Consider the following 23624-nt stretch of genomic DNA (forward strand, 5'->3'; position numbering starts at 1 on the left):
CTGTCGGTGACTATCGGTGGCACATTCGCCATGATCCGTGTCCCGCCAGCTGTGATGAGCATTACCAACATGTGGATGAGGCTGTGGACGATGTCCATCACGTTGCCTCCTGTCGCAAGCTGAAAGGCGGAGGGTTATCACACGGCGCTGCTCCCCGGCTCGGGCTCAATGGAAACACTCCCGAGAGTGCTGCACTCTGCAATCTAACCCACTCCCCCCTGCACCATCACCACCACCCCCTGCTGACGGCAGTTCGTTAGCTAATTGCTGGCTGACCAGAGGATGGGTGTCAAAATGCCGGCGTCCTGACATGACGGAGTCAACTTTCGGTTTCTCCGTCACAGGCAACAGTTGGACGGCTGGACCAGCACGTGCATTCCGCGCGCGCCTCGTGCAGACGCAGCATCCAACAGCAGCTTCATCTCACTGCTGTGCAGCTCACCATGTCCTTTGTACACCATTGAACAGCGAAGTTTGAAGACAATCACGTTGATGATGTGTGTGTTGGGAAACCAGGCTGGGTGGATCTCAGAAATACCCGAGTCACCTGACCTTCGACCTTTAGAACTTTGAAGCACAAGCAATTATGCTATCAATAAACTTTGCAAAAGTAGAGACCGCTACTCAGGACAAGAGGAAGATTTCTAGTGGTCGTTTACTGCTACAGAGTCATCGACCACTTGTGTCGTCCTAACGGTTGACATCCTTCTCTATCTCTAGTAGTCTCTGCCTGCAGTAGTCGTACACACTCACAATATAAATATCTGTAAAATACAGACTAAACAAGGTGAAGCAGAGACTGGCGGACTGTCTCCACGAGGAGAGGCATGATGCTCGTCAAAGATATTTTTCATATGACATTCATCAGACTCACAACTTAAGCAATTACCTCGTGTGGCTCAGACACAAAACATCAGAAATATTTTCATAACATTGCTTATATCAGTACAATACTGCTGAGCACTCAGAATGTTTCAACTGCCTCTGTTGTTGGATGCAGCTGAAGCTAAACAGCATTTTCTCTCAAATATATGGATCTTTATAATCATTTCATCTCTAAAAAATATGTTAAGCATCCTTCCCTTTCACATTTCCCACATCTGATCTCAGACCAGAAGCAGCTCCGTGTTTCATTTGCGATTGTCATGTTCCAGCGATTGACGAACCTGCAGCTTTGAGTGTCTGGTGCTGGACACAATCATTGCTGACATGTCAGACGACAATACAGATTTCTGAAGTCCAAACGCACCACACAACTGATAGTTATTTGTGTGTGTGTGAGAGAGGGAGAAAGAGTGAGAGTGTGTATATGCGTGTGTATGCGCGTGTGCGTGTGTGTGCGTGTACACGTGCGTGCAAGCGCTGGTTGTCACACTCTCTCGAGTCTCCAGCAGAAAGAGAAGGACACGAGAGCCCTAAACAGTGTTCTAAGTATGTGCGACAGGCCTGCCAGGCCGGCCCAGCACGGAAGTTGTGGCCCGGGCATGCGCAAATGGCATCACATCACTCGTAATGTCCTCTCTCCCCGCTTGGGCGCGCTCGTCACCCAAGTCGGGCTGAGGTCATGAAAAATGCAGGCGCTGGCTGGTCAATTATTCATCACAATTCATAAGCCGCCCTGCACTAGGGGCTTTTGGCGCCCCACACCAGCCCCGCGCCAGCCCCGCGCCAGCCTCGGCCTGTTTGCCACCGACACGATTTGCACGTGCGCCAATGCAACGGCACACTCGCTTTCTGATATCCACGATACCGTGCACACACACACACATACAGACTCACACATATACAGACACACAGACACACAGACGCACAGGCACACACAGAGACACGCACAGAGGGAGACCGAGGGTTTCCATAAAATGACTGAAGTCCGAGCATCCTATACGACTAACGCAGACTGGAGTCTTGTACCAGCCAGCAGGCCACCCAGAAAGCCACCCAGAAAGCCCATCTCGCTAAGAGGACACGACATGGTGACAGTGAAGCGTGGACACCGCCTCCCGTCCTGGCCTCCATCGGCACAACGACTGCTGCCTCCAGGAGGACGAACTCACAGACACGCAGGTCATCACTGATATGCATTGCCAGTGCGTACGAGGGTTTGCACTCTACCAACACGCTGGTTTATGCAAGAATAAGCATGCAAGCTTATTGTCGTGGTTTCTCACTCGCAGTACCTAGGGTAGGAGGGAATGGCCGACAGCGGCCAGCAGAACCAACACAACGAAACGCAGAACAAAAGATAATTACTATAATGAAATTGTAAGAAGAATATGAATAACTAAGAAAAACGTAAATATAGAGAAAAATTCAGGAAACATCTTGGTCTACACCGCGCAAACATGAGACTGGTGATGGTCAACTGTGATTGCAGACCTATGGTCGTTGTGGCTGCTGTGGTTGTTGTAGCTCCACTGGCTGCTGATGTCATCTTTCATCTCTCACACACGTTGTCGTCGTCGCTGGCCTGCAACCAGGTCCGGCCTGACACACAAGGCCGCATCGGCAAGTGAGAACCGTGTGAATTCTTCAATGGTGTTCATGAAATATGCATCTGTATCGCTTGTTTATTATTTCACAAATCAAGGGCCTGGCACTCGCTTCCTGCCCAGGCAAGTCCATCTCACCGGATAGTGTGTCGCCATTACTTGGCACGCGCGTCCTCCCCGACACGCAATGATGTGAACAGGAACACGGAATCCTAATGAGACACCACCGGCCAGCCAACCAGCCAGCCAACCAGCCAGCCATCCAGGTATATAGATACCCAGGTAGACAGTCGTTAGGAAAAATGGTTGCTTAGATATTAGTCAGCAAACTACCTACATCTACAAAATGGATGAAAGCATGATGGAGTGGGATACAGAGGCAGCTCGGCACGTGCTCTGCTCTCTCCTGTTTGACATGCAACTCGTGCTGACAGGAGACTAGCAGGCTAGCAGTTCTCCTCGGCTGGCTGAACTCAGCTTAGCCTTATCATCTGGAGTCAAGGGGAGAGGGGGCGCTTTATAGGCCAATGTGTCGCGCCAGCTCCGGAAGTGGACCCAGGAGACCGGCCTCGATTTGCTAATCCCATCATGCCCCGGGCTCACGCGCGATTGTTGTAAGTAAATCGCTCTCGTCTCGTAGGCCGCGAGGTCCTTGCTGGCGGCCCCCGGTCAGGGAAGGGGGAGGAGAGGACCGCCGCCAACCCACAAAGTGCTCTGCTCCTGGGTCTCCGCCAGCCAATACAATTCGTCTTTGACCCACCCGGTACCCAGGACCAGTCCTGCCGGGTGCCCACGTGTTTCACACACCTGCTGTCGGTTGTTGCCCAACTTGTTAACCCCTTATATGCCACACGCCTTTGCTACAAGATCTTAGTTGTTAAACGGTTAATCTACCTCTTTCTCGCATTTCCTCTCAAGAGGCCACCCTTGTCCCTTGTAAAGACTTGCAAACATTGTCACGAGCTGAGTGGCAAGGCTAGTGAAAGGTCCAGTTAGGTGCAATATTTTTAATGACGAGTTAAAGATCAAAGCTAGATGCTATTTGTTACTGTGAGTGAATTCTCCGATCCCACAATTATAATGAGGGAGCTGACTAGTCCTCCCAGCAGAAGCAGTGGTCTGAAGAAGAAAATAATAAATGCGAAAACAACGATTTCCGCGTAACACCCTGACTTCATTAAATATTGAATGTCACTTGTGGAGGAAAAAGGAGGATGTTTGTTGTGTGTTGACAGCATCACGTGACACGTCTCGGTGTACGTGGTCGCACGGCTGGACAGATGTCCGCATGGAGATGGGCTTGATTACAATGTGAGTGATTCGTGTTGGGCGAGGAGGAACTACTTTCTTCGCCTCCATCACTGAGCACCAGCTACAGATCGTATCAATACATAAGCATGACAAAGATTCGCTCAGGAATACAGGCAGACAAACACACAGACAGGACGCCAGACAAAAACAAACATCAAAGGCCAAAAAACGGATAATTACAAAAATGTAATAAATCTTAAATCCAGTACAAACTAGAGTGTAGACTAAAGTCTTGCCCGTCAGTTTGAATGATTGTAAATATAAACTGTGTAGACCTTGTCTATAGAAACTAAACGTATCTAGTCTACAGGACCTTGTCTATATAAACTAAATGTCTGCAGGACATTGTCTATATCAACTAAATTGTATCTAGTATGCAGGACCTTGTCTATGTAAACTAAATGTCTACAGGACCTTGTCTATATCAACTAAATTGTATCTAGTCTACAGGACCTTGTCTATATAAAATCGTGTCGAGTGTTTCTCGAGGCGCTGGCGGGTGATTAGCACGTGCAACAAAGTCCACCGCTCAAGACGGCGCGCGCCGCACGTACCCGTGTGTTGGCTTCGTGAGGGTGTGCTCGCACTTGGAGCATCTCTTAACAACCCTAATCTTTCACTCGCCAATATCTTCTCATCCTTGCCGAGAACAGGAGGTCTGAGAGGAGAGGGAAGGAGAGAGAGAGAGGATGGAAGAGGGTGGAGGAGGAGAATGAGGAAAGATAACTGGAGTAGCTCGAGAGGATCAGGGTTATACTGTTTCCTCATCTATTTACAAGCGGGTGTGTACCAGTGGATGAATTGCTAATGCAGTAACGAGGACCTGGAGAAGGAGAGGGTCAATGACTCCATCTCTCAGCAGACGATCTCTTAACCTGGTGAAGCACTGGTCACGACAGCCTCCCAGAGCCACTCATCCTCCCCTCCAGCCTCCCCCCCATACAGAGCCCTGGCGCTGGGCCCAAGCTGTCCTCTTCGCTAATTCCATTTTATGAAGTTGTCGGGACTCTGTCTTCTGTCTTTCATTTCTGCCGCGTGGGGACTGATGGGGACAAGGGCTCCTGAAGTGTCTTTATAGTGTTTAGTCAACAGCATCTTGAGGACCTTCCTACGTCACGTGACATCACTGTCACACAGTCACACGTCGCCACTGTCACATGACGTCACTGTCACACAGTCACTGTCACACACATGACGTCACTGTCACACAGTCACATGTCGCCACTGTCACACAGTCACATGTCGTCACTGTCACGTGTCGCCACTGTCACATCGCTACATTCCTGCCGAGGGTAAGAGAACCTCCCTCCCAGCGTTTAACACGAGGGAGGGTGTGGGAGGGGAGGAGGGAAAGTGTGGGGGTGCATGTTTCGGGCCCCTCCTGCAAGAGGAGAAGCTGGTTGCTAAGGTGTAGCACGTGCCGGGAGGAGGGAGGGGTGGAAGGAGGGATGGAGAGTAAGGAGGGGGAGGTGGAGGGGCCGAGGTCGAGTCTAATTGTGAGGCGGGCTGTCTCCTTCCGGACGGGCGGTGGCAATTTCTCGGCTGTCGGTGAGTGGCGGTTGTCATGCAACACAGCGCGCGCCGAAGCCATCACCAGGCATCGATCTCACCTCATGAATTAGTGATGCACGCGCTCCGCACGTACGGCCGCCCCCTCCTGCTCCTCCCGCTCCTCCCTCTCCCCGCACGTACGGCCGCCCCCTCCTGCTCCTCCCTCGCCGCCTCGCCGCGTGCATGTGCGCTCGTGCGCGTGTTTGTGTACATGTTTGCTTGCGTGACACGAGAATGAGTGTTTATTTTCTGTTGTTGTGTTGATGTTGTGTGGCGAGGGTTCAGACCGCCTCACGTGCCCAGATGCTAGCGATTGTGTTGTGAACACTGAAATCCGTGCTGCTTAATTTCAATTTGTTTGCATTGACTGCATGGGATGAAAATCTGTCACCTGATCCCGCCTGGCTTGTATGAGGTGATGATAAAATATTCATTTGCTGGACTGTCATCAAGACAAGCCAGTTCTGGCTACGCGCCGATGAGATTTTGAAATTTAGGAAAAATATGAGACACGCTTCAGAGCAGCCAGCGATGGTGGACCATCAGCAACAACCAGTGAACACCAGTGGACAACAGTAGACTACAATGTTCACAGACACTGGGCGGACAGTGACAATGGCCTTTTGTCATGACTTGGAAACATTAACATTGTCCACCACCCGCGGCTCATCTAAATCAGTATCCGATCCATCCCCACCCCTACACAAGAAAAAAAAAAATAATAAAAAAGCGAAAAAAAAAAAAAAAAAAATAAAAAAACTGGTGACTGTGTCAAGGCTCAAAACACATGTTGAGACAGACAGACAAAAGCATCTTCCTCCCTCTCTCCTCTCCTGTCTCTCGGTAAGTCTCTCCTTCCTTGTGTCCCACACCCACACGGAGGAGTAAGGGAGGAGAGGACCTCCATCTAAATTAAAGAAACAAGAAAAGGAAAGCCAAGCAGTGACCTCTGCACTCCATCACAACAGGAGGCTAACAGGAAAGAGGGCCAGAGCGGGAGCGACACCTTGCTCCCACAATCTGTGGCCTGTAGCTTGAGGTGAGAAAGAGACCCCTGGGAGTAGTAATTTTCACGCCAGAATAGAAGGTATCCAAGTGCCACCACTCTGCTTCCGTGCCAACACCCACCCGTCCGCACTCATTTTCCGCGGAGGGAAGTCCGTCCGCTGGGAGTTGTGCGACGGAAGTCGCAGACACGCGCGCAGTCAAGTGGTTTTGAAAGCGATGAAAAGAAAAGTGATGGTCTCCAGGGGGCGCGGCAGGCAGTGGAGGAACTGCGCGAGGATTGGGCTGTTATGATCCTCATTCTACCTTCGCTTGTCTCGGCCTTAAACACTGATGTAACATAACTTCATTCTGCGCTCTTAATCATTCTCTCTCGTTGTTTTCTCTCTTCCCTCCTTCTCTTCCCGCCACGCAAATAGTAAAAGAAAATATAGAAAAATATTTTTCGTGCATTTAACAGAGACCAATACAGATAATAATGATTACTCCAATTAACTTATCCCGTAACTTATCGCATTTCTAGTTGGACGATGGCAAAATAAACAAATGTCTGTGTGTGTGTGTGGGAGGTATAGAATTTTTAAAAATCTCTTTTGATAAAAATCACATATACCTTCAATCGAACTCAGAAATAAAATGTATGAACACGTTCGCTGGGACATTATTATAAGTGATTGAACATCGTTTCTGGCCTAAACGTTGGCTAATTAACTAATCTCGAAAATTTGTAAATAATAAATTTTAATATAATTTAATTGCACCGCGATAGCATATTTATACACACTAACATAATTATAGACATACGTTATATTATAAATATAATTATAGACATGCATACATTATAAACATAGAGACACACACAGACACATTATTCTCTAGCAAACTCTAAGTAAAGCAAGATCGGGTATCTGCAGCCACCCGGTGTTGTCTGGCTCCAGTTTTAGCCGGAAGTCGATCACCGCTATCGTTGCCTACCATTCCATTCTGAATGTTCAGCTGCAAACGGCAGAAATTGAGCAGACGATCGCATTTCCAGTAGAATTCACGAAAGGTTACATCGACCCCAGACTGTGAATACCCTGCAGTGGCAGGTGAATACGCCAAGGTGGCTACCGCAATTTGAGTTTTGTTCACTTGAGGTGGGTTAGAGACAGGAAACAATAGACTGCAGCGAGTGGGTCTGATGCTCCCCCGAACTGTTCGTGTATGAAAAGAAAAAAAAACTGAGATGGCTGCCACACATTACAGGAGCAGGAGATGCCCACAAACTGCGATCATTGACTGACGGGAGCCGACAGGAATGTACAAGGATGTCGACACTAAATTCTTAATACCAAAAAACGGTTGCCATCCAGGTTGTGTCTAGCAAACATACCAACACGCCATTCCTTCTCTCAATCCCACAAAAGGCTTTATATCAGAAAACAGTGATGTCGCGTGCAGGTGACTGAGACAAGCAGGTCAACTTACCTGTCGATGATCACCGGGTCCGACGGTGTCTCGTTCCTGTTGCCGCAGCTTTTCTTGTCGCAGCAACGACTGTAACCGTCAACACATTCCATGGTCAGCACAGTAGTAGTCATGATCATAATAATAGCATCGTAGTACTCATAATGATAATAACATCGTAGTACTCAATGATAATAGCATCGTGGTACTCACTCTAGCTATTGCCTATGACTAACTAAATAATTAAAGAAAGAGAAGCGTGATAACTCTTTGATCGCGTTGAAGTTTGTTTTTTTTTTTTTGTTTGCTTCTTTCGACATAAATTATACTCAATGAAATTATAAAATAAATATGATCGTGTGTTTCAGACTTTAATCTTAGTTGTTGTGTTTGTGTGTGTGTGTGTGTGTCCGTCCGTGTGCGTGTGAGAGAGAGAGATGAAGTGTTTTCTTCTCCTGGTTGAGGCAGCGGAGTATGTGACACGTGGCACGTGGGTGATGTTGCGGACCACATTAAGGTTCTAACAAGTTTCCATTCAGCCTTTGTTGCAGTCTCTCATGGTGGCGGTCTAAAGGCGTTGCGTGCGCGAGTGGATTGCACGAGGGAAGTGTTCACACGTCGCGCGGCCGTAATGGGGCGACGACCGAGCGTAAATATTGGCTGACAAGGTCCCTCCCAGTCGCTCGTCGCACCCTCACTACCTCCGGGAGGGGACCCACTGACTGGGGGCCACACCAGTGAAATCAAGTGAAAAGTTCGCACTAATAACACGACAAACCTGTACAGCACCCGACACGCACGGACCTGTGGGTACCTTCAGCACGCACATCGGTGTACGGGTGTACATGATCTGTGCGTGTGACCTCTCCCCCCTCTCTGTACTCTGTGCGCATGTGACCTCTCCTCCCTCTCTGTACTCATGCTTGTGTGTGTATGTCAGACAAGGAGTAGGACTCATTCCGTTAGTGAATATCATAGGCAGTCCTTTGTCCTTTCCCACCCACCCTTTCGGTTTAATTTTTAAAAAAATTTAATTTGCTATAAACAGTGCTCCCGTACAGAGCCCCAGGCCGGGGCCCGCGAGGTAACGGCGCGGGGCACGCGCAGGGTGGCAGTAGCTGCGCACGCACGTCGTCCCTCACAGGCGCGCGCATGGAAGCAGTGACAGCTAATTCTTTAGCGCCGCTGGCCTTGTAGACTTTGCCACCTTGACTGCTGGCACGCAAACACCGCATCACCGCCAGAAGGCTCTTGCTTTCCTTTCTTCTTTTATTCATTTCCTTCTGTTTGTGCCCCACTTGCGCAGCAGCAGGGGCCGGCCTACCCCACCTTGCGCCCTTCACACCCGGGGGTTGTCCATTCCCTGATGTGGTGTTGGGGTTTCCATTACAGGGATACACCTCCCTCTGAGTGTTTTATATCTTTTATAATAGAAGTTTTTATCAGCAGTCTATTCGAAATTATTTTTAATTACTACGCCGATGTCTAATTTGTGATCCGTGCACTCAAGTGTCGTGTGCTTTCACACGTGCATTGGTATTCTGTGTGCATGCGGGTGTGTATGTGTGTTTATATATGTGCACAAAATAGAGGATGTGGACACGAGACACGGAGGGTAGTTTACACACGATACAGGTAAGCACAGATGTAAACAAGTCTTACCTGCACATAACTTCGTGGGTGAGAAGGACGCGACACATCTCCGGATTTTTATCTTGACCCTCGTACACGATAGCCTGATAAACACAAAACATTCTATTCATTACACACTAAAAATAACTTGTAAACTTTCAGAACAATGACTTGATGATTAAGCGCAGGTGCTCTTCATAGACATAAATAAATGTACACCGATACACACACACACAGAGGTAGGTAGAGATAGACAATATGTAAAAAGTTCACACCTGTTTACTGACGGAGTCAATAAGGCGAATATAGAGATCCTGGTCTTGTCGTACACCTGGAAAAAAAAGTTTTTAAAAATTAGCTCAATTACAACAACCTCTGTGGTGGGTTGTGGTCTGAATGTTAAACAAAAACTTTTTCATCTTCTTCCCACTGCCTGCTGATAAAAATATTTTAAAGAATGTAATTTTGCGAAAATATGGCCTCGACGACGAGGGAACCTAATGGACAGGTGAGTAGATGCTTCATAGTCTGGTGAGGACGAGGCTCCCTCAACAGTCGTTGCAGACTAACATTCTGAGGCCGAACTGGGGCGAGGGATGAGAAAGTGGCTACCCCGGGTCAATGGGGATCAGGGGGGGCAGGGTGTAGGTGAAGTGGTTGGCTGGGTGCTTCACCATTCTATATCAACTGATTAGCTCGACAGCACGACAGTCAGACTGATTAAAATCTTGAATTGCTTCTCGCTTGTTCTCTCGCCCACCTCGCGATCACATCCAGGTGAGAAATGGTCACTGGACTGCAAGATGCCCGATACCCTTGCGTGCTAAACACGAGAGAAAATCCCTCGCCAGCCTCTCTCTACTGGTGCCTCAGTCCCGTGTATAGGGCCGGCAGGTCTCGATGTCATGACGAGGCAGGAGGGACGGCGCCAGACACCAACAGGAGGAAAGGAGAGCTGCTCCGGCTGCAGCGACACAGCAGCTAGCCATCAAAGATCAGAAGGTGGCGGCACAAACAGACCGGGGTGGGAAGCAGGCAGGAAGCCGCACAGATACTGGCACGAGGACCGCAAGACACCATGTGTTTTCTCTCTTCCTCACACCGCTACCCGGGGTCGATGTGAACCATCCGGCGGCCTTCTAAAGTTACGCGCTTGCTGTCGGCGCACGCACCGACAAACGCATCGACATTCTCTCTCTCCCCCACTCCGCCACATCCTCTGTGTTTTGCATCACCCCCACCCCACTCCAATCTTTCTATTCCCACCCCTACCCGTAGTTCCCCCGCCCTGTCCTATTGTCACATCTCATCCTCCCGTCTTGCCCGTCCCGGTTCGAGCGCGTGGTGCTGAAAGAAGGGTCATCAATTAAGCATGACTGCTGCCATACAAACTGCCTGCCTGTCAGCCGCCCCACGCACTCTGGGCACCAGCAAGGCCGTGACGCTCCCCCGTCTCCCTCCGCGCGCCTCCAGCTTTCAATGAGCATGCGTGCGATCCTGTGTGTGTGCGTGCGCGCGCGCGTGCAATCGTTAATCGCTGTTGGTGTGTTCTGTATCCTGTGTGTGTGTGTGCGCGCGCGTGCACGTTTCAGCGTGCGTCACACATGAGTGGTTTAAATCTCATTATCTGGAGTGCATGGCTGTTAAATGTTCTTGAAATCACCTTTAAATTTAACAGTTTTGACAGTTTTGCACACGCAGGCGCAGGCACGCACACACGAAACACACACACACCCGCGACTTTTGTTTGCGTGGTTCTGAGAATTTTAATTTCTTTTGTCCTTACAGCGCACTCGGTCATCTCGGTGTAGTTGTGTGAACTCTGACCCTGCCTACTGTTGTGGTGTCGTGTGACACAGGCTCCCAGTCACTAACAGTCACTAACCCTAACTACCATAAACTACTAAAGTTAAAATCTGTTGGTTGTTGGACTGCAGCACTTCCGGCATCCAGTGACAAAGAGTTAGTTCCCCGTAAGCTGATCTATCATCTGGAACGAGGCGATGATAGAGGTGAAGAGAGGGTGTGGAGGGGTGGTTTTCATCTTTCTTTCGTGTTTGATACCCGTGTTTGGGGCGTACAGTGGAGACAGTATATGGTGTGATCTCTCTCTTTGTGCTCTCTTGTTTTGAGTTTATATTGGTTGACTCTGTCTTAAACAGTTAAAAAAATCTGTTATAATTATTTTGAAAAGTTTGTATGACTTAGACGTTGTAGATATATCACGAATGTTGCAGCAACTACGCCAGCACCTCAGGTGATAACAGAGATTATGAACACCTAGGATGTTAAGATTCCAGATTTTCACTGGTGTCCTTTGCCGTGAAAGGAAGATATCGATACGAGGATTTTGTTTGTTTTAATGAATTAATTCTTGTTCTTACATTTTCTTGCACATGACACACCTATGGTTTGCGGAGAAGGTGGGGTGGCAGTGTCAAAGGGTACATCGCTGTTCCCTACTGTTCCCTCCCAGACTGAGATGAGACCTGAGTAATCTGCAAAGGGGTTTTAGTGGAACACGAGTGGGTGGTTCTCGTGTGCAAAACTGAGTGTTGTGGGTACAGAGCCGGGTACAAGAAATGTTTGGAGGCCGTATTGCATGCAGCAGCTGGAGCATGGCATGAGGAGAAGCCATTATTGACATTCACAACACTGCACGGAGAGGATGTTGTAGCTGTTGTCACGTGCAGACCATCGCACCCCGTATACCCTCGTGTATCCTCGCGACATTAATCGCTTCACAACTATTCAACTCCACCGCCTGGCGGACAGTAGACAGGAGACCTTCTTGTAGCTTCAGGCTACATCCTCTTCCCACCCTCAGCCACCCCCAGTAAGACAAGGTATGTCATTTAAAACTATGAAAATTAGATACTTGCAATATAACTTATTTTCAAGTTGGTTTTGGGAAAAAAGATATAAACTCAGCATTACAAGTTTCCATTAATATAGTTAAATAAAAACAGGTTAACAATGACAAACAAGAAATGGACTGCGAGTTTTGTTCCAACTAAATAAAATTTAAGAAAAAAATTAAACCTTAGATTTACTTGAAAGAAACGGTCATTATAAAAAAAAATATTCGCTGTAAAAATTACCGAATATAAAATTAGACTTATATACAAAGGTTCCATATATAAAGGATTGATATGACAAAGTACTTTAGATGGCATTGAGGCAGAATACTTAATATTTATTGTTATTATTGTTATTATTGTTATTATTGTTATTATTGTTATTATTGTTATTATTGTTATTATTGTTATTATTATTATTATTATTATTATTGTTGTTGTTGTTGTTGTTGTGTGTGTGGCTGAACAAACCGTCTGAGTGCGTGTTATTAGCGTTCGAAGAGGAGGACTGGTTGATCAATGGACTTACTAATCATTCAGCCAGTCGGGAGATCAGGCAGTCGACTTGACTATCAATCAATTGATTAACTAAGAGTTCGAGTAGGGACCAAATAAACACCCAGCCGCTCCATCCATCTTTCTCTCTCGCTCACAAGATCTTAGGAAATGTTCTCTTTACACCCTCCCTTCCTCTTTCTCTCATCGTCTATCTGCCTCATCTTTCTCTGCACCGTCTCTCTATCTCATTTCTCTTCTTTCCTCCGCAAGTGTTTCCTTCCCTCGTTCCCTGCCTTCTCCCCCGTTTTTCCTTTCTCCTTCTACTAATCCGATTTTTGAGAGTTCTGCACCGTTTGTGTCATGTGTCATGAATCGTTTGTGTCATGCCTTCATATTCATCCGCTTCACATGCCTGTCGTTTCCATCATGGCGGCGCCCGTCTCGAGCAGAACTGATTATTAATCAATAGCACCATCTGTCAGATCAGAAATGAACCTGCCAGTGTGATTTCACCATTTTTCACCACACACATAAAAGAACCAAAGTGTGCGAGTCATTCACCACCCAGCGACCTTCCTTCTCTCCAACACACTCCCACCCCTACTACGATGCTGCAGTCCCTGCAGCCCTGGGCCGGGTGGAAAGCGGGGTGGGATGGTGACGTTGAGGTCTTGGGGGCGGAGGACAGGTGAAAATGTCCTGTAGGGATCTTCTGGAAACCGTTGGGGCTGGAGCAGGTGAATTTATGGTTTGTGCCAGAAACACGGTAGCTGGTGTGTCGTAGGTTTACTAATGTGTTGCCATTGCATACCCAGGGTCAGTTGTTCCTGCTCCTCACCATACACTACCCCCTAACCATCTGCAGTCCAGTGTCCTACCCTCTTGTGATACAGGGCTCACTGCTTTGCCTTCATACAGTTTTCGCTGCTGACTCGGAGTAAAACACATTTCGCAGCCGTTCATAGAAGCCGGTCAGAAATGACCCTTGGTTGCCAGCCACACTTCTGACCTCTCACTTTTAATAAACCACTAATGAATGGAAGGATGCTCAGTATAAGAAATCATATTTATCAGTAAACAAACCAAACCAAAACAAAACCAAAACAAAGGAAAAACAAAAAACAAAAACAAAACCAATATGCTCTTTAGACAGCTCTCACACAAATTGTATATACATATCTATATATCTGTGCGTTTGTGATGAAAATGGTGGAAAATGTTGAGTAAACGGTCGTGAAGACAATGACATTCACAGACCCCCAACACTTCAGAATTTGATCCCCAAGGCGACAAAAGCCAGCTCGCCATCTATCAAATTATTTCTCTGTGCCAGTAACGACCCACCCCAGACTTTACACATCAACAGCTGAACACCACAAACTTTCTGCTGGCTGACTAGAAATCCTCCTGGCTTTGTTAACAAATAAACAGCAAACACAGAACACATGCCGTAGAATCAAGCAGAGGGAGGACCCGAGCTAATTGTTCCCCCCTTCCCAACCTACCCGACTGCCATACCCCTCCCCTCTCTCCAACCCACCCGGACAAATATCTAGCGATGCCAGGGTGCCAACCACCAGCACTGCCATGGCTTGGATACCATGTGTCTAGGCAGGCTCATCTTCTAATTATTTTTTCGCTGTCTCCTAAAGCTTTCCTCCCTTCCACTTGTTTTGAGCGCAAACACCGAGCGCGGACTGTGGCGAGGGTGTGACGGTTGACCAATTACCTTCCTTCACACCGCGTGGAGGCGCAAGTCAAGCGTGACCAGTCCTTTCTGTCAACAGTCACTGCAAACTTCCAACAGCGGCAGAAGCCGGAACCGTAAATTCTCAAATTAATAAACAAGCAAAAAAAAAAAAAACCTGTTTTGCATTGTGTGGGTGGGTGAGGTAGGTGGGGAGTGGTTGGTCGGGGGACCTGTGGACTCTGTAGTCAGTGTGGAGGCGGGTGAGGGTCTGTGCAGTGTGTGCCAGCTGCATACCTCTGTTGGCTTTCAAGCAAAGAGGTGCTTTTATGTCCCAAAGTCTCCATCCCTGGAATTTGTGAAGACCGTATTGGTCTTGATTTCCCGAGCAAACAGCGGAGCCGCGCGGCCCCGATGGGCGGGAAATGAGATAAAAGGCACGCTTGGGCTGCGTTTTGATTTCTCAGTTTGTGAACTTTGTTTACACTGGTCGCCGTAATGAGGCCGGCCCCGCCAGTTTCCCGACTTCAAACAAACGCTGTTTAGTTAAAAAATTTAGGCACTGGAGCGAGAAATTATCTGTTACACCCGATGCAGAGTTTATAATAGTGGCGCTGTGATTTAAAACGCGCCGTGGAAATTATTCCGGGTGTTTAGAGAGCCTTCTGCCAATGTTATCCATGATTAGAGAAAGGTAGAGGCTGCCACTGAAAGTACACTCTGCCTCTCACTTTCTCTCACTCTCTCATTTTTTTATCTTTTCTTCCTCTCTTACTTTCCATTTTTTTTACTTCTCCTCCCCTGCTCTTCTTTTCATCTCACAAATACTCTCATTGGATTTGCTGATGTCGCAGTGGCTTTGTGATGAGTGTAATGCAACAGTCGTAAAATCCTTGTCCGCACTATAATCGTGTCACTTTTGTCCACGTGACCTGACAAGTATCTAGGTAAGAATAGGGTGGAGATTGATGTTTTACGCCGAGCCAGCAACTAAAACTATATCACAACAAGACAGCCAGCCCTGTAAACAGATGCCACTTGCAGAGAAAAAATAGCGTGCCGGACATGAGATGTGAACCCTGGACAGCCAACCCTCTCTGTGCAGGTGACAGGCGCTAACCGTTGCCTCACCGCTCCCCTATATCTACATAAGATGACATCCAAAAGGTCACTCACCATTGGCGTACAGCAGCTGCAGACGGTAATGTATCCCATTGTTTGTCTTCTGCCCATCCGTCTCCTGAAACACGGACAGAAAAACTGTGTTAGCTCATGGCTCTCCTTTGCCTGTGGTGAGTATGTAGCGGGTGGGGAGGGTAGCGACAGCCACGACAAACCTTACCACCCGACCACCACCGTCGCCAGCTCTTTGGTCGTCCCACACCTTCTCTCTCTCACACACACGCACACACACGCACAGAGAAGAGAGAACGAGAGAGAGAGAAGGAAGGAGAGAAGAGAAAGCGATTGACAAATCAGTCCATGTTGGCTGCTCTTTAAAAAAAAGTAACATCAGTTTTGTCTTCCTTCCTCATCTACGGTTATCGCTATGGTGATCAAAGCTCAGTAATCCTGATTGTGTGAGCTTTGTCAGCAGATGGCAGCGGAAACTGTGACCCCTGTCTCTTGCACTCACAGCTGATAGACAGTTAATATACAGAAAGACAGTTTAGTAAGCAAATAATAAAAAAAGTGACAGATACTAACACCTACAAATAATAAAAAGTGACAGATACTAACACCTACATGCTCTTTCTCCACGAAGTCCACAAAGGTGGTTCTCTCCACCTCCACAGGCTGGCCCTGGCGGTCAAAGAGGGCGAGGACGAAATGGAAGAAGTTGGATTTTCTCAAGTTGCTGGGAGGCTGCTTCTCGAAGTGGGCGCGGCTTAGCCCTCCACTGAAAACACACACGCACACACGCACGCAGACATATACACACACGCATGCACATGCGCATACACACACACGCACACATATATACACACACGCATACACGCAAACACACACTTTGAATGTCGTGTATTTTTCATAGAGCATGTCATGACAGTTTGCCCCACTCCAAGCCCCTAAATTCGACGAAGAACCATTTCAAATATTTTATAAGAGTTTATATTGGAGAGAAATTTATTTCATTGATCACTGGCAATATGAAATATTATGTGGTCGTACTGCTGTCTTGTGTTGTCATGTGTTGTGATATTATACTGTTGTACTGTTGTAGTGTCGTACTGTTGTTACCATACTGTTGTCTTGGTGTGTTGTTATGTTGTTATACTGTCCTACTGCTGTGGTGTGGCTCTGTTGTATTATTATTGTGTATTGTTGTAGAGTCGTACTGTTGTGTAGAAAATAACAGCCCGGAGGCACAGTCAGTATGTTAGTCTGAACTCGACACATCACGTGACCACTAAATGTCTGATGTTGGTATTGAAAGTGTATTTCCCGACCTCAGGATTGGAGTGCGATTGTTTCTACAAGAATGGTTATTTACAAAATAATATATGAACACAAAGATAGCAAATAGAAGTAAATAATTATGTAGACAGAAAGAGTGTATTGTGCAGACGACGTGCAGTGCTTCATAATGTGATTCAAAAGAAGGAAAACAGAAAAGTTTGTGAAGTTGCCGCAGATTAATGGAGCGTGACAGTGTGAGAGAAATAAAGACCTGAGGTGAAGCTACACTAACTGTAACATGCACAACATACAGTATACACAGTGAGTAGACCACTAGTAAACATGTTATGAAGACATGCACGTGCACTGACCTCTTATATACATCCTCCCTCACTCACTACCTCCCTCCCCGGTATCAACCGTTGCTGCCACCTTCCCTCCATCCCCCGCCCGCCTTTCACGTGGAGCCGCGCAAACTCACATTTAGCCAGGCATTTTTTTTACCCGTTTCCTCGGCAACCCTCGAAGGATGATTTTTTTAAAGAGGTTCTCAAGCTGTTACATTCATTTCAGCTCCGTCCTTACTGATGCTTACATATCCCGTCTGTGATTCTTATAACAAGCTTTTTAACCTGCCTGATATATTTTTCTCTGATACATTATCTCCGTATGATGGTTTTCAAAAAGAAATAAAAGAAACAAAATTGCAGCAAGCCACAAATAGAACCTAATAGAATGACCATACTACCATAAACATCAATAAATAAATAAACAAAATAAACAACAACTTAAATAAGAAACAAATAAAATAAACAACAAATAAAATAAACATCAAACAAAATACTCGACAAAGAAACAAAATAAAGCAATAAATAATTAATTAACGAATAAACAGATAATAATCAAATAATAAATACATTTGACAGTTTATATGAGGCGAGCGACAAGCGCAAAGCGCGACACCATCGCGAGCTGTGCACGTGACTAACGTGCCGGGAGGGTGCCGGGGAGGGTGTGTGTGTGTGGAGGGGTGGGGTCCATATCCATGATAATCTCTGGTGGCGAGGCTGATGACTGAAAAGATTTGTTTTGACACGCACCACGGGCGCGCACGCTTGGCTGGAAGGCGGGTGGGAGTGAGTGAGAGGAGAAGTGTGGGTAACGAGCTGATGAAACTGCATCGCTAACGGGTGGCGACGCCTGTGTAAACAACCGACAGCAAGATGCTGCATAGTTTCATGGCTATAATGTGTTTGCCTGTTTGTTTGTTGAAGACTGTGTTTGGTTATTCAGTAAAGCGAGCTGAAATTGACCTGAGGAGGAGGTTATCTTGGAGATGAAGACAACCGACAGTAACGAGGACAGGAACTCACAACAAATGCCTCGTGTGTCTTACCCACTTAGCTTTTTTGTTTATGTTTGTTTGTTTTAAGTCACTGTGCTCTGTGGTCAAGAATCAATTAGCTGCAAACATGTTAATTAACAGTAATCTACTGTTGATGTAAGCAGCTAAATTTTTGTTTACAACTTGACGCGCAGTAAATAAAAATATTTTATTTTTGATTATCTTCTCTGCAACAAAGAAATGTTGTGGCTGACTGTACCAAGTAATTGCAAATTAAACATGAAAATTAATATGCAGCTCATTATTTCGTTTACATGAGATGTAGATATAATATTTCACTTGCTGCCTGCAGCAGCACATGTGAACAATTAGTCGCTAATTTGTCGGTGGGATTAGAGAGGCGGCGAGTAATAGCAGGTATCTCCAGCAACACCCACTGATCAATACATATTGAAAGGACCTGACGACAGGTAGAGAGCCAAGATGTGTGTGAACACGACACTCGCTTCACTGATGCGTGAACACTAAGCCGTTACGAGCATGTGTGACGAGGGCGTTGATGTTCACATGTCCTCGTAATGTGACAGAGTGAGACTGCGAGACTTTACCTGACAACACGAATGTTGTGGCTGATGTTTGCTCATTCTGCGGGCAAATAAAACCAACATAATAACCATGTTTGTGGTCAGTGCACGGCAAAAGTCGTTACCTCATCCACCATTACCCTGGTAACCGACTACACCTCCTTGCTTTATTTCCTCGTGTGAGAAAAAAAAAAAGCAAAAAGAAAAGTGGGAAATTAATATTTTACACCAAACCAGCAGTTCAGGCTATACCTCGGCACAGCAGCCGCATAAAGAAAAAAAACAACAACAACAAAGAGAGGATTAAAAGAAAAAAAAAGAAAATTAGTGTATATGATGTGAACACAACAAGCGATTCCCCCCAAAATATCCCCCTCTACTCTATAACAGTGCTGCACATAAGTTAACAAGAGATCCCCAATACAGACTACAACAGTAGCAAGTGATCCAGAGATCCGACGATTAGAGAAAAAAGACCGTTTGTTACCGAGTAAATAAACAAACATAAAAATAAATAAATAACAACCTACATACACCTGAAAGCCTGAACTTGTGACAGAAAATTAAAAAGGATTTAGCTCTGATTAAATGAGTCAATGAAGAGAGAAAAAGAGAGATGGGAGATGGAGGAAAGAGGAAACGCCGCTGGCCGTGACAAGTTGATCAGGTGATCAGCTTTGATCTTCGCCACTCCACCGCCCTGCCTCCAATTTCCACGTGTGGCGATGAGTCGTGAACGATAACAGGGATGTTAGTGACGATAAACAGGAGACAGAATGGTGTCAATGAAGCGAAGGGACTTCTGTTCACAGGCACAGGTAAGCGAGTGACAGACGAGAAACATCCGACAGTAAATAAATAAAGTGCACATGCAGGTAGCCGACACACACTCACCTGCCGCCGCCCTGGTCTATGACTGTGGGCTGCATCCAGTTCCTGATGGCGGACAGCTGCGAGCTCAGTCCTTCCTCTTTCATGGGGGACAGGGGGGCTCTGCTGGCAGCAGCCGGGTGCTCGGGTTCTCCCAGGCCGAACATGCAACACTCCTGTCTCCCGCGCCACCTCAGGTGCACCACTTTATTTCTCCACTTAATTTTCTCTCTACTTTTTTTTTCCTACTTTACTCCTTCGTTCCTTGTAGCGAGTGTACACGGCTCGACCTACCTGGCACGGAGGTCAAGACACAGACAGGTAGGATGTGGATGCTGGTGGTGTTAGCAGCATCCGCCAAAGGTGTCACACGTGGGCCACCCCGGGTGTGTGTGGTGCTAGGTGCAGCGTGTCGCACAGACACCAGGCGGGACGAAGGTTGTCAGAGCGTGTCCCATGTGTCCACCTGACTGACACGTGCACTCAGATCCCAGCAGACCGACAGCACTGTAGTGTCCACACACACACACACGCACACACAATGCTTCCAACGTTGCTAGGAAACCAGACTAGTCTTGTCAGTAGCGATGCTGATCATCTCACAGTTCAGGATTCTTCTCGGCGATCACAAAAATCGTCGTCGCCAAAATCGAACAAAAACAAAGATGAGAAAAAAAAAAATGTAAGAAGCCGGAATCAACAATAATTTTTGGACAACGTCTGCAGCAACCTCTTGGAGAAAGAAACGACGAGCATCATGCAGTGGAGGCTGGAGGGGGGTAGGATGGGAGGACAAGGAGGCAGGCACCCGGTGGTTTGTAAGCGGCCACCCGACAGGGACCGGGGGATGTCTCTCTAGACTACGAGTGTGGGGTAAGTGGAGTCTCACACAGCGCCCAGCATCCCGTCCCTCCGCGAGCCTCGCCTCCGTAAGTCTCCCATGTACGCCACGGCCAGCGACGACGGATGGTTGCAGCTGCTGTTGCTGTGGGTGTCCCCCGTTGCCGCTGGGGCCTCTTGCACTCCCAGCGCCCGTTAGCCGAGTGTCCTTCGCCCAGCGACTGTCAGGCCGGTAGCCGGGCCCACTGGTACTCTATCTCCAGAATCTCGTGGCATCGAGCGCCGGGTCTGGCAGCGGTGGTTGTCCCCGAGTGGTGGGCGCAATTCTAGGACCAAACTCTCTCGGGTACTCCTTTTGTTGCTTTCCTCACTCGCCGTCCGCCGGCCCCTCCCCCAGGACCGGCCTCCTCCCGGGAGAGGCGGCAAGCAGCCGGCACGAGGGGGCCCTGCCAGCCAATCAGCGGCCGCGCTGCGCTGTCCAGACGCAAGTTACCGCCCCTTTGCGGCCGCGAGAGGCGCGCGGCGTCGGCTGAGGGCCAATCACAGGCTGACCTGGGTCAATGTTAATTTGGTGGAGTGATGCTATTTTCATATGGGCGGTAATTGATGGAGGATAACGCTCGTGCCCTGCTCGCCCCTCCACGCTGCGAGTGGTCCCCGCAAAGCGACTTGATAGCACAGCCTCTGTGGCGGCCTGGCAATGGTCGGTCGGCCGGCTGACTGGCTGGCTGCAGGCTGTGTGTGAGGCTGACGACGATAAGTCCGTACTCACCGTCAAAGTGTTTGTAACGACCGTCACGCGCTCTGTTGGTCGGTCTGTTCGCTAGACTTGTAGACTAGGATAGAGCTTTCCTCCCCTCGCCTGTCGGTAAAAGTCGCGATGACAACAAGGTAACAACTGTTTTACCCGTTTTAACGAGTAACAGACTTTTATACTTCTACAAACGTTTGAAGACAGAGTGGAAACGACACTTTATTCGTGTCTGTCTCCTCCCCGTGGTTGTTTGTTTTCTTTTTTGTTTGTTTTTTTTTAATAATTTTTTTGGTCAGACACAATAAGCTTTTAAATGAACATCAAGGCACTTCAGCTTACAAACTCGATAAATGACTGTCAGTGATGGATCAAATAATTTTTATGATCAAAAGATTGTTGTCATAACTGTCATATCAAACGATAATTTCAACTAACCACTTCAGATCAGAAAAAAGTTAGTTTCGTATAATTTTCGTATCAGACAATTGTAGCTGTGAATTATAGAGGAGACAAGTGCGAAATATTAATTATACCCTCGAGAATATAAAGGGTTTTTTTTTGTTGTTTTTTTTTTTTTTTTTTGTCTTTTGTTTTACAGCCAGTGCAGTCCTGCTCCACGTGCTACCATACCCTGCCCTCCCACCCGTTATACACATTACAAATTATACTTACACATTCACTTGCTGTTGAAGATAGTTCTCGTACACAAACAGACACACCAATGAAGCCATCGTACTCCAGGTAGGCACAGGTACATTTACATAAGAGGATCCTTTAGTCACGGGTATACATTCACCCCGATATCCTGAAATACATTCGCATTTCATGTAATTCACAGGGTAGAAATGCCCGCTCGGATTCTCTTGTACACTCGTTTGTATGTGTGTGTGTGAGCACGATTACACCTGAGTGTATTTACATGTTATTTATTTATGTGAGTACATGACAACAGCCTCTGGGTACAAAGATATTCCACGTTTCAAAAAATGTTTCTCGCAAAAAAACATTTTAATGGGTGGCTTACTTGACACGGCGGTGGAAACAATTTATTTATTTTATTTATTTTACAAATAGTAGGTATGTTGCATTTGTACCTTTGGCGATAAAAGTCAAAGAGAGTTTGTTGAATGCTCGTCCGATATGATTTCCACCTGTGGTTTGAAATGTACAAAATACATTTGTATTCACACTTACTATACCATGAGGATGATTCTGGGACAAGTTTGACTTACTTGGTTTGCTCGTGTTGTTTTACTTATAATGTAATAAACCTGTTTGTTGTGTTTGCGATAGAGTTTACCGTTCCGATTTTTTTTAGAAAGCAAAACATGGGAGGAGAATGTTACTGTGTAGTCAGTCAGGTGAGATACAGAGACACCATTGTAAATGCTTCACATTTACTTGTAAGCACTTCAGTCTCATCATCGGTGGTGGTGGTGGTGATGATGATCATGATGATGAATAATGTGTAAATATAATTCATTTCAATAAAACAAATTAGGAAGTATATGATTTGTTCCGACATTTAACTTGCAGATGTACACCTCTGTACACAGTCCTAGAAAGGTAGTTGTTGAACAGTTTGTCACCTGCATTTTTTCTACATTTTTTAACTACGTCTTTTGTTACAACAACAACAACAACAAAACTAATAATAATAATAGCATTCATTCTTGTTTCATGCTTGTTTGGGAAACAGAATAGCAAGACTCGGTTGTAACTACCTCGGACACTGATGGCCGGCTGAGAAACCAAGTCTTTATTTAAATAAGGTAAAAGTATGTTTTTATTCTAAGGTCTACTCACTTACGATAACGACTGTGTATTAAATAGACACAGCCCGTGACAACGAGGACAAGATGACCTGCCAGCCACACTGACGATGGTGGTGAAGGCCGGTCAAGCTGACCGCACATCGCCGGGAGGAGACACCTACCCTCCTACAATCACCTCGTCATTTCGCCTCGATCGCCTGCCCTCGCCCTCGCAAACGACGTCGCGTCTTTTATCGCCCGCATCTCTCGCGTCACCCTCATCGAGAGGCGGGCCCCGTGACGACTTCATGCTTTCTCCAAACAAACACGTCATTTCATGCCTCCACTTTACGAGAGCATCAAAGTCAGGGGACGCCACCCTCACATTGTTGTGCCGACACCTTCTGTCTCCTGGAAGAACCGTCACGAGCGACAGCGCCGAGAGCATGACGAGAGGAGGGGACAGAAGGAAAAAAAGATTACGAGGGTTCTAAGTTTGTTCTCCCTATTTATTGAGGTTCCCTGGCAGACGGTTAAATAAAAGCTCGCGAGCTTGTTGGAGCCAATTTTGCGAGAGTTAGAGCCAGGGCCAGCGTA

The 23624-nt window shown here is 47.0% G+C and overlaps 1 protein-coding gene across 10 annotated transcripts in view; it reads right to left on the bottom strand.

Moving 5' to 3' along the window:
- The window catches only part of LOC112564759 (transcription factor COE3-like), a 48610-nt gene extending 26824 nt beyond the window's left edge, over positions 1 to 21786 (bottom strand). For 3 of the 10 annotated variants that reach the window (XM_025239811.1, XM_025239813.1, XM_025239812.1), the window contains exons 1-6: positions 19704 to 21779; positions 16221 to 16380; positions 15657 to 15720; positions 9713 to 9768; positions 9468 to 9541; positions 7827 to 7895 (exon numbers count right to left, since the gene is read on the bottom strand). In XM_025239811.1, coding sequence (XP_025095596.1) covers positions 7827 to 7895; positions 9468 to 9541; positions 9713 to 9768; positions 15657 to 15720; positions 16221 to 16380; positions 19704 to 19846 — 566 coding nt within the window. In that variant the 5' untranslated portion in view covers positions 19847 to 21779. Of the gene's footprint in view, positions 1 to 7826; positions 7896 to 9467; positions 9542 to 9712; positions 9769 to 15656; positions 15721 to 16220; positions 16381 to 19703 lie in introns of all 10 variants that reach the window. The other 7 variants (XM_025239808.1, XM_025239807.1, XM_025239810.1 and 4 more) reach the window with 6 other exon arrangements.
- Between the last annotated feature and the right edge of the window lie 1838 nt (positions 21787 to 23624).

The sequence above is a fragment of the Pomacea canaliculata genome, linkage group LG5, assembly GCF_003073045.1.
Source record: "Pomacea canaliculata isolate SZHN2017 linkage group LG5, ASM307304v1, whole genome shotgun sequence".
Lineage (NCBI taxonomy): Eukaryota > Metazoa > Mollusca > Gastropoda > Architaenioglossa > Ampullariidae > Pomacea > Pomacea canaliculata.